Below are 12,305 nucleotides of genomic sequence, written 5' to 3' on the forward strand. Positions count from 1 at the left end.
GAAATCAAATACATTTATTTTACTGAATTGAACTGATTAAGCAAACTCTCATGCCTTAGTTCACTCAGCATCACAACGTTATATATGGACAGAAATAATACGGAGAAATTGAGAGGAAATCTTGTTGATGGAAAACATGGTTTCCGTACATAGAAACAGAAATAGAACATAGGAATACATGTAAAATACGAGTTGGTTGATAATAAAATTGAAGTGATTCCTTCATCCACAGCAACTTTGAACGCTGAAGTTGCCTCCAGTCATGTAGCTTACTCCGCACCATATACTCATCATTCAAAAAATATGTTACTTTTGGTGAATAACATGTTCCGCCCAAAACCTATGTTTTTTTACAGTTTTTCAGTGTTTTCCAAGCTTTTTCAAGAACTAAACGACAGAAAAAGTTCAAATTTGGCGCAGCAGTTCAGCTATGGTCTAGAAATTTTCCCTCGAGATAACTACAAGATAACACCAAAGATACACTGTTTTACAGCATTTTTCTAGCGTCTTCTGAAATTTTTCAATAACTAATTGGAAAAAAATGTTGAAATTTGGTACAAAGGTCCAGCTAAGATAAATAATTTTTTCTTGAGCGTTGTTGTAAAATGGTCTAAAAATTACGTGATAGATACCTCAAATTGAAAACTGAATGTATTTAATCCTGGATGATACAGTCAGGGGTCCAGGGGGCGGAGCCCACTTTCTAGACGGATAAGGCAAGCGTAGCCTGCCGGATAGCACTCTATAAATCCGTATACATTGTATACTCTACACACTATATATTACTTTTTTGTGCTTTGTTAATTTGAATTATCTTCGAGTTTGGAAAGAATAAGATTAAAGAAGAATACTAAGAAATTGTGAAAAACCACAGATTTTATTGATAGCTAGAAAGAATGCTTTCGGTTGTTACACCATTGTCAAAACTGTCGTTTATCAGAGATTGACAATGGTGTAACAACCGAAACCGGTCTTTCTAACTATCAATAAAATCGGTGGTTTTTGACAATTTCTTAATCTTCTTATTTCATATAAATAATTACCACAATATCAACTTCTCAACTACACAAAAAGTGAAAGAATAAGACTTGGGTCATTAATATTCAAGATTCAACTATAAAGATCACACTAGTTTGATATAACTCCATACAACAGGAAATTGATTGCTATGATACTATCAAATACACGACTGAGAAATGTTATAAGATGAGTAAGGTAAAATATCCCGGAGGCAGATAAAGTCTGACAATGCTTTTGACTAACTAGACATCGCAAACTTCTAGTATGATATGACGTCATCCTGATTGCACTAATCACGTTGTATGTGGTGAGGAAAACGCCAGTGAAGCAGTACTAGAGTTTGACGAGGTTGTTAGTGACGTAGCCCATCCAGCTTAGAGCTCTCACCAAGGGATGCCAACAGGTCTTGACATTCGATTCAAGTGCGATTGGAGTCTTTGAGTGAGTATGAGTCCTTTGAACACCACTATTTGATCCACAGTTAATGGGAGAGCTGCGTATTAGCTCATCAGTCCAAACCGCAACATGTGTGGCAGAATATTGGAAGCCCCATTGTTCGAGCCATAATAACCGAAGACTTCAGAGTAGTTCGGCAGAGACTGGTTAGCTTTCTCTCAGAAAGATTACATCTCAAAAGCATCAATCGAGATGATACCTATTAGTCAACCAGTCAACGAAAGATTATACAGAGTGTTTACGATCTCCCTACAAATACTCTAGGGCGTTGTTCCTGGGTAACAAACATATCTAAATATCATATTTAAATTGTCCGGAAGTCTTCAGTTACTCACATAGTAGCCATTTTGATTTTTTTCACTTATTTGTTTCTAAATAATGGTTGAACATACGAAATTGAAACTTTGTACAATCATTTATAACAAATAGACAAACCTACGAAAATATTATGATAATTTTTCAAATTCATAAAACAAAATATCGACCATTCAAAATGTTGTTTCTAAAATAATCCAGAAACCGTTGGTTTTACAATAACTTTACAAGAAAAACTTTTTTTAGTTAATTCAATTACCAATTACCTATCGATTGGTACCAAATTCTTCAAGATTAGACCAATATTAACTGAGATATGACAGCTTTAGTGGTTGGTAACCCAACTTTAGAGGGTTATGTAGAGTTATTTAATTGGTTAAATTAACCTAAAATCGCTTACTATTAACATGCAATGCAAATAGAGATTGTTGCATCATTGAGGCGACTCTATCAGCATGCCTTGGTTTGCTCTACAACAAACTTTCAGTGGTCACCTATCACTAAGGCTGTCATATTTCATTTAATATTGGTTCAATCCTGAAAAATCTGGTTTAAATCGATAGGCAATTAGATTTACTAAAAAAAGTTTCTCTTTTAGATATTTTGAAAAACCGATAGTTTCTGAGTTATTTAAGAAACAATATTTTAAATGGCCGCCATTTTGTTCTACACATTTGAAAAATTATCATAACTATCTTGCAGATATTTTGTAAAACCGATAATTTATGAGTTATTTAAGAAACAATATTTTAAATGGCCGCCATTTTGTTTTACACATTATTTGAAAAATTATCATAATTTTTTTGTAGCTTTGTCTAGTTGTAAATGATTGTGCAAAGTTTCAATTTCGTATGTTCAACTATTATTAAGAAAAAAAGGGGAAAAAGCAAAATGGCCGCTGTGTGAGTAGCTGAAGTCTTCCGGACAATTCAAATATGATATTTAGAAATGTTTGTTAGCTTGGAACAATTCCCTAGCTAGAGTGTTGGTAGAGAGTTCGTAAACACTCTGTAGAAAGATTATACTGGGAGGGACACCCAGTAGACAGTTGTAAATTTGTCCTATCATGAATAAATATTCTGACTATTTTCAAGCTAACAAGTTGTACTAACTATTCATCTAGTTATAATCAGAGTCATAGATAAAGGATAAGCATAAGCATATATATAAGAAAAGCACTGTATTATTCTTTGTCTCTGTCAGAGCGTAGAAGTAGTTAGATACAAAACCGCTGTCTGAAGGATCTGATACAGAGAGGTTACGAAAATTGAGGAGGACTCCAAGCCAGAAGATTCACTTTGCTTTTAATTTCTGGGGAAAGTACTAAAACGAGGTAAACGTCCAAATTGCAGGTTATCGTCAAGATCTAGATGGATGTTATCGTGGCAAAATTATTTGATACGAAAAAACATGTTGTCTTCTCTGAAAATCAGTTTTCTTCCCATGGAAAAATTCTAAAACATCTCTACTGTTTTCAATTTATTCGATAAATCATAAAAAACTCACATTGACAATTAACATTACTGTTATCAGTTCTTTATAATCGCCATCTCATGTTTGATTCTCATGAAAAGTTATCACGTAATTCCAAAATGAATTCTTATTTCTCTCGTCTTTTGTACCATCGTACGGTACCAGTAGCAGCGAGGGGGTAATATTGGTAACTCATAGACAAATTGAGCAGCACCATTATGCTACAAATCCTCCGTTTGAAAAGAGTTGTATTTTATTTTCAAGTGTTTTTCCAAGCACGTGAAATGAAAACACGAATGTTTTGTAACAATTTGATATATGTATATGTGGATATGACACAAAAACAAGCAGGAAGAAAACTCCGAGTCAATAGGCCAACATTTGGCAAAATGTTCCACTTTCACATGTTCAGTTTTACCGTGTACGCGTGTAGACTACATACGGCAACACTAGCGCACTCATACATTATGTACCAATATAAAACATGCATAGTCTCACTCGGGTTACTGTGAATCGGGCATCGGGCTCCGTACAGTCACTATTTGGAGTATTTTCGGGCAATGTCGAACTCCCTAGACGGTTGGAGGGTGATTGCTAATACCAATTATTTAGTATCTCCAATCTTTCACAGAGAGCGCCTAAAAAGCACATCACCAGAACTCTTCACTTTTATTAAAGAGAGAATCTCTTTCTGAAAATTGCTCCTCAAATTTGTATCTTAAATATCTTTGCTTGACTTCTCACTCCACTGTCAAGTGTGCTGGTACTAGTAGCAGTTCAGCTTCGGAATCAGAGTTTTTCCAGAGTTTCACATTTTGATCCAACTTGAATAAATGTATTTTCATCATGTTTGTTGACTCATCAAGTGACTGTGAAATTAGTTCAACAGAACTTCACCGCCTCCTGACAGTAATTTCGGACTCATTACATTGGGAAATGATTAAAAATGAAAACGAAAGTCACTTGAAACGATGTACTAGAGTTATGTACAAGTTACTTGAGGTTTGTGCCAACAACAAAGATAAGTGGGAAGAAAGTTCACTGAAAAAGTATTTCGAAATTTGGCTCAACCCACAGCGTAAACACCGCTTCCTATGTTTGAATTTACTGACGCGTTATTTAGTACTTCAAATTCAATTTATCTGCCATATAATCAAGTTATTCAATCTAAATGACTACCCCACCATTTTATTAATTTCTTTTCCATTGTTAACCAAATTAAATTGATCAACGCTTTAAAACCCCTAATTTGGTCCTGTAAAACGGCGACAGTGGCTATCAATAGATTTGCAAAAGTCATACGATATGGAAGAATGTAGACATTTAGGCTTCCAGCACAAAAGTATTATTTTCCTAATGAATGATCAACTACTCAGAATCCGTTTAAAAAAGATTACAAGAGGATTGAAATTTGAAATCAGTTCAAATTGAGTATGACTGAATCATTCTGATTTCACCAGAGATTCATTCAAGACATTTTCCTATCATTATCAACCATCTCAAATGTACTAGATTCAAGTAATTTGGTTAATTTATCAGAAAAAAACCAGCGATTCTGGAATGTCAGTACTTGAAGTTCCTATTGTCATATCAGTCTGGTCTTGTAGGGCAAGTAACGATTTTTCATCTGGGTGAGTGGTTGGTGCACTTATGAGAAGAGGTGCACTTGACCTTACGGTGCATTCTGAGATAGTATGGGATTATAAAACCTCTAAGTCTATCAACACACAATGATAAAGCGTGATGTCAAGCTATCAGGAGCTATCATTTCAATCATGTCTTTGATTTTACACAGGATTTTTGGGAATGAACTTTATAAGGTATTTTGTCATCAATCATTTTTATGGAAAATTATCTCTTTTGATTCCCTGCATGGATGTTAATCTTATAAATGGTGAAGAGATCTTTGTATCTCTTTTTTTAATCAAATTCTAACTTCAAAATTCAAAATTTGTTGTTATTTTAAGATCAACATTAATGTGTTCAAATGTGCTGAAGAATCATAACCTCTTTTGGACTGATTTTCAATCAAAATTCGATAATGGAATAGTATAGGCTATAAGCCTGTGTCCCCATTCCCAATTAATTTATGATTATGTGTTTTATCACTGTTAAAATAAATAATGTTTTCGAATCGCAATTCCATAGTTTGATTGATTACTTTTGTCAAATGATCTCATCATAGGGTATAGATCTTGTCTTGGAGTATAAATCTTGTCTTGGAGTATGGATCACGTTTTGGAGTATAGTTCTCGTCTTGGAATATATATTATATGAGTTTCATGCCCACTGCAACAGGCAATCATTGCGATTCATACCCTCATCATACTAGCACATTCCATCAAACCGCCTGACAACAGGTCGCGACGTCCTGAAGGAGAAGAATATTGCGGTCCCCTGTCATTAGAGACAGCACTGCACAGAAGTGTGAAAGAGAATGAGCACAAGTTTTTACATTAATCACATCTTTGTAGAATATCCTGGACTTTTTATATTCTGAGCACAAATGAATAAAATATAACATTCGTTCTCACATTCATACAGAATAGTTTATTCTTTATTCTTTATTGATTGATTGATACAATAAGTACATCATCATAATGATAGGGAGAGAAAAAAGGTAACCTTGTGCTATTCCTCTTCTAAATTTACATAAGGTTACACATAGCCCGAAATAGGTATTGTAGTTGTTCACTTCACAAAATTCTCAGTCCCTAATTATTCTCACAAAGTAGGTTTTAAAATTAAGATGCTTCTAAACCAAACATAGATTCAATGGATCTCGATCCATAATCATTGTAGACTGATATTTTTTTGGAAATGACATGAATTCTCCTGGAAAATTATCTCCCTTTCTTTTTCATGTGCAGATATGGTTGATTCAAATTTGAATAATTTTTATTATTGAATATATAAAAAGCAGTATTTTTATTATTCAAATGTCAAAACGATAAGACGATGGTTGAAAAATAAGTCTCAAGGATGAATTGGAATCCAAGTTAGGATAACTGTAGGAGAAGCTGAAAAGACATGACATGACATGGATTACATTGTAATCCATCATCACCATACATCCAACTGTGTACTATGTTGTGTTCTATTTGTACCATGCAAATTACCCATATCAGAAAACTGTACAATGCGGTTTTACAATTATTTTCCGATTTGCTCAATTAGCATGTATAGTGCACAGCGTGGACAGTTTTCACAAATTAATTTCAACTTTCTCCCTTCGAAAATCGGTCCATGATATCAAGTATCCCAAATATTAGGGAGGTACGTGTTAATGAGGTTATGTTATGTAATGTTTTATGAGCGAACAAGAATACTCTGCACTTACTTATCCGAGTCACAAAATTTAAAAATTCCTTTTTTCCGATCAGAATATTAGCCTAACTGCAGTGGCTTTCAACCAGGCGATCAACACTAACAGCATTGACTACTCATCTAATAGAGAAATATGAGAGCAATAGCTCCATTCATGTTTTATGAGATTATGAGCTTCATGTAATACTTAAAACTACGTTCAAGTTTCTTCATGAGAAATCAATTGAATAATTTATATAGCATGTAATCAACTATCATTTCATATTCCTTCAAGAGCAAGAATACTATTCACTTGGGCTACGTATCTGAATTACTAATAAAATGTCATGTTGCTTTGCCTTTAGGTTTGAAAAGCTAATTAAAAATCAACTTTTAAGAAGAACCTTAAACTAAGTGCGAGTCTCTTGGATGAACTGAGTCAAATAATTGTGAGAATAAACTGTTACATTAATCCAATAATGATTCTACACCCAGTTCCATAACTCGATCATGAACAAATAAAATGAATCAGAATTGACAGACGGTAATGTAAACAACAAATAATGGAAAGTCCATCGACAATAAATCCTTTTACAGTGTAATGTAACTTTTTGAATTAAGAGGTTTTCAAAAATTATGTGATTCTTTTCATTTTGTCATCGAATTGAGTTATTTTTTGTAATTTCAATATCTTAATATTTTTCACAATGTAAATGTGACTCTGTATTTGACTTGTGTCAATATTGCATTATTGTACAATGCATGACATCAATAACATTGAAATGATTCATTCCATGGAATACAGATTGAATGGACAAATTGATTCTCTGATTTATTGATTCTTTGATGACGTCGATGACCGTTCATTATATAATTGGTACCATGAACTCTAAATTTGGAAACCATTCACTTGACCTGCCGCTCAATGGTCTAATGACCCTTTTGAAAGGATATCATCCATGTATTTCGGGATTAGATGTAACCAACTATCAAATTCTGATCTGTCAATCATTGATTCTTTGTGAGCGATGTCGATTGGAATTAAATGCCTTCAGCTCTCAATTTCCAGATTTACGAAACGTTCGTGTGGTTAACCGATAATTTCGGAAAAGAGATTGTCGATTTTAGAGCAAATCCACTCTTCACTGGGAGTTTCAATCAATCTATTACAGACCACTGTGAGCATCAAATTCCATGATCCAACGTGAAATTGGCCTTTTAGATCGTGTCATATGATCAACCTTCAAACAAAATTTTTGGTGGTGCGTGTAAAAAGCCATAGCTGGCTGAGTTTACCATCAACTAGATTGATACCTTGAATGACATTTCAAATAATTTGATGGTTGAGTTAAATGAAAGCCGTAAGAAGAGTTACACTGGCATGAAAAAGCAAATGTCAATGTTAACTTCGCAGTTCTTCACGCATAACATGATTGAATATGAAAGGAGGAAGTGTTATAAACTTATGAAAAAGATACAACTCATCAACTGCCAACATTTCAAACATTGAAACAAATGATTGATGAGAATTATTATCTATATAATAATTTTATAATTTTTTTCTGGCTATCAACTGGTCAGAAACATCGTAAATCACTTGTTTTTGCTTTATTCGTTCTGTCTAGAAAAATAGTTGCTTAGGCAACTTCAACTAGATTGATTCTATCCATCAACTAACTGATATTAACTCAACAACCATGGCTCCCACATGGGGAGGGGGATATGTACCTCTATCCCCCGGGCTTGAGGCCCCAATCAATATTAAAATCGCTTATAAAGCTTTGGTAGAATAGAATATATTGACTCAAATTTCCGTGTAAATCAGCTACATAAATCAAAGAGTTGTGTCTTCATCATGAGTGAACACCCCCCCTTTAAAGTTCGCCTGTGATACAATAGTGGTGGGGGGGGGGCTCGGCCCCTTTGTATCAACATGCTCAACCAGGATGCAGGGCCGGCAATTGAATTTGGTGGCCATGTCAACAACTCACATGATTCTATTCTCACTCATCTTGATTGATTAGTAATATCAGTAATTGATTAATCAGTAATAGAAGCTCTTTGAGCCTGGTTCATGACCATACAAATAGATTTGTGGTTCTAATGCTAATTTAATGAAAAAATCTTGTAAAATAAGAAAAAACATCACCTTTATTAAGAAAAATTGGAATCATCAGTCTTGGAACTTATTCGTTTCAACATTGCCAGTCTGATTCGTCTTGTGATTCAGGATCATCAGATTCATTAGTGAGTTGTGGATCTTGTTTGGGCTTATTTATCTCCTCTTCAAACCAGGATAGTTCTTCTCCACTCAAAGTGGGAAATAAAACTTTCTTCTCAAATCTCTACTGTCACCTTCAAAACTATCCATGTAATTTCAGAACCGGTAACCTCAAAACTCAAAACTATTAACTCAAAATCCGGGATGCAACATTGAGTCAGAATGGAAATTATTGTGAAGTCAATTCAAAAGATAATCAGCTTGGATAAAGACACACTGTAATGGAGAAGACATGGTGGTTCATTCAAAACGTTTCACGCAAGAACGATCTGCTGAAGCTAAGGTCGTTTTTGCACCCAGCTCCTCAAATATGATCAGTGGAGAGCTTGCTGGTGAAATTATGATCTATAACTTGAAAACTTATTCCTTTTGATTAGTTTAGTGGCTCCTAGCTCTTTAGTAATTCTCATTACCGTAGAATCATGGTTGAGTTGTAGGGTCCGAGGGTGATGAATTATAAATTAACTCAAATTTTCGTATAAATCATAATTCATATAATTCGAAGAGTTGTGTCTTCATCACAAGTGAACACCACCCCCCCCCTTGAAGTTCGCCTGTGATAAAATAGAGGCGGTATGTAACATTTTATAGGTACATTCTATATTCTCTGGGTAGAGTGGATTAACTTCGCCATATCATAGAATGAAAAACCCATTGTGTTTTATCCCTTTAAAATCAGTAGTTTCGAATTTCTGTGAATATTTTACCATTTTTGTGTTTTTTTTACTTCTCTATTTTCCCAATTTTTCTATTGCTTGCGTGGAAAACAGCCAATATTGAACGAGTATAACGAAAAAGAGTTTTCCACTTTTTTCTATTGATTGCAGAGAAAGATCCATATCCCATCGACGCGCTTCCCACCTGTAACCATGCGCTTGTCGTCTGTCAGAAAGACAAGACCTGCATGCAGTCGTATGAGGACTTCAAAACCAAGTGCAAAGTACGGGACGGCAAATGCCAAATGGATGACAGGTAAGATATTACAAACATTTTTTGATCCATTCAAGTGAAATATATTGAATTGAATTCATTTCAAGTAATTTATTCCAATGTTTCAGTATCCAGTATTTTGTTTGATGAGTGGTGTTTGGAGTCTAGACGCGGCTAGGTGCAGCTCAATTATTTGAGAATTGCAGCACCCATATAGAAAAATCTTTAGGTATCTGAGATATTATTTAATAAAAGTATCTTCCTATACCTACATTCACAACTACTCAGAAATCTTGAAATAGTAGGAATTATTGACTTATTTCAACTTCAGCTACACCAAAAACGAATTATCAAAAGCCTATATTCAAGTCGAAATCATAAATAATATAATTATCATCTATGGTGTTTAAATAGCTCTCATTTTATCCATCTAATAAAATAATGAAATATCATTCTTCAATATTAATCGTACTGAAGGGAATAAATATAATCAACTATCATAATATTCTAGAGAATCATGTCATCAAATGTTACTGTGAATTAGAATACACCTGTATTATAAATGACATTTACAAATAAATTGAACAGATCACCTAATTATCCAAAGTTATGGTGGCAAGAGTGACTTCAATGGTTATAACCTCCGTCTCTCATCTATTACTTTTCAAATTACAGATATTGTTTTATCAATAATTTGTAGAAAACAATTTTCACATCAGTCCTTGTATCAAAGCTCATCAATGTTATTCCTAACCATTTTATCACTAGTAAATTCGATAGAAAACTGCTAATTGAAATTCATACATGGATAATCTCGAACAATGCAATTTCCTCATAGCTAGTATAAAGACTTCTTATGTTTTTTTATGTAATTTTCAACTATTCTTTACTTATGCCTTCACTCTGCTCTTTTTCTTCCCTTCCTCACTCACTTTTCCTCTTCCCTATTCCTTAATAATATGATAGAGAAACAATAGCATAAGTAGATATCCCATGGTATAGGATGTTTATGTCGTAACTTTTTCTATTATCTCAAGCCGATAGTCCACGTAGTTCTTTCCCATAAAGCTATGTGACGCTGGCAGCCTCTCATATTGTGCCGTTCATACAATCTCACCCGGCCAAAACAGTAAAAATCTACAATAATCGACAGTAATCGGCTTGAGATAACAGTAAAAGTTGCGACATGAACGCCCTATACCATGGGATATCTACTTACGCTATTATTTCTCTATGATAATATCCCATTATTATTTTCTTGTACTGTTAAGCATTGAACACTCGGCCTCTGCGGTCAGGTTCCTCGAATCTTGCAGGGACTTTTCGTTTTTAATATAGTTATGTATAATCCTATTCAATGGTATTTTTATTTTTTTTCTATTATAACCATTTTTGTCATTGTATATATTTTTGGGACAAATAAAGATTTGATTTGAATGATATTAGAGTAGAACTAAAAAAAAATCACTCCATTCTTGATTCAACCAAAAACCTCAAAATCAAAACAAAAAAACCAGTTGATTTGGTCGATAAATCACTGGGTTTTAAATCAATCAAGTATTGTCCAATGAAAGAAGCTTAATGGATACTAGATCTGCCACATTTTTGTTCATGAATATCATTGGATGATACAAAATATATTCAAAAGAAAAGAAAATACGAAAAATGGCAGTGTTAGAAAAGCAAGTTCTGCTATTGACATTACCGATTTCAGTAGACAAATTAACAGCGATTTCAGGAGTCATTATTGCCTTAAGCGAAAATTGTGCTTTTATTGTCTCACTATTGACTGAGAATCTCTTTCCAACAGCATTCCAGAAAGATGAAGCACTCTTGACTCCATCCAATGCTTTTATATGGTTCTTAGAGTGTAGTAACGTCAATATTCTTACAAATATTACAGAGCTAACTTAAATGGTTGTAGTTGGTTGGCCGCGAAGTTCGTCTTTATGGCTATCGAGCACTATGTAACTCTTGAATCAACTTGAGGAGGTTTGGCTCTCAAAGGCGAAGCTAAATGCTATCAATAGCTCCCGAATAATGCCACTTCAAACTTGAGGACGATTCTACGAGAAAGTTTCTGAAAACGCTTTTGAATTGTAGGATGCTTTATCTTTGGTGTAGGAAATATCTCAGCAATTTTCTGGAATGTGAAGTTTTTTGATAGAAATATCATAATCAGTATATGAAAAAGCATCGAAACCTGTCAATAATATAGCTGCATTCAATAACGAGACAAAATTATATTTTTTCCATCTCCCTCATATTATGATACATCTGAAACCAAGGTGTGAGAAGGTTTGAAGGAAATGGATAGTTCGGAAAATGATGTTTCAGTTTCTTGTCTCTAAATGGGTGGAAAAACATTTTCGCAACAACAGCCAATAAATATAAAACACGATTTCCCAAGTAACCTCCTACTAGGTTTTGACTCGCCACCCTCCATTACAAATATGTTTCGATTAAACAGACAATTAATTTCCCATTATTGATTATAGAATTCAGTAAGTCTTCATGCTCCCTC

At 34.1% G+C, this 12,305-nt stretch overlaps 1 protein-coding gene across 3 annotated transcripts in view; it reads left to right on the forward strand.

The window, feature by feature from the left end:
* Window positions 1–12,305, forward strand: part of LOC111048987 (mucin-5AC) — a 170,342-nt gene that overhangs the window by 79,378 nt on the left and 78,659 nt on the right. For all 3 annotated transcript variants that reach the window (XM_039442636.1, XM_039442637.1, XM_039442638.1), the window contains exon 4: window positions 9,679–9,823. In XM_039442636.1, coding sequence (XP_039298570.1) covers window positions 9,679–9,823 — 145 coding nt within the window. The remainder of the gene's footprint in view (window positions 1–9,678; window positions 9,824–12,305) is intronic.

This window comes from Nilaparvata lugens, chromosome X (genome assembly GCF_014356525.2).
Source record: "Nilaparvata lugens isolate BPH chromosome X, ASM1435652v1, whole genome shotgun sequence".
In the NCBI taxonomy this organism is placed as follows: domain Eukaryota; kingdom Metazoa; phylum Arthropoda; class Insecta; order Hemiptera; family Delphacidae; genus Nilaparvata; species Nilaparvata lugens.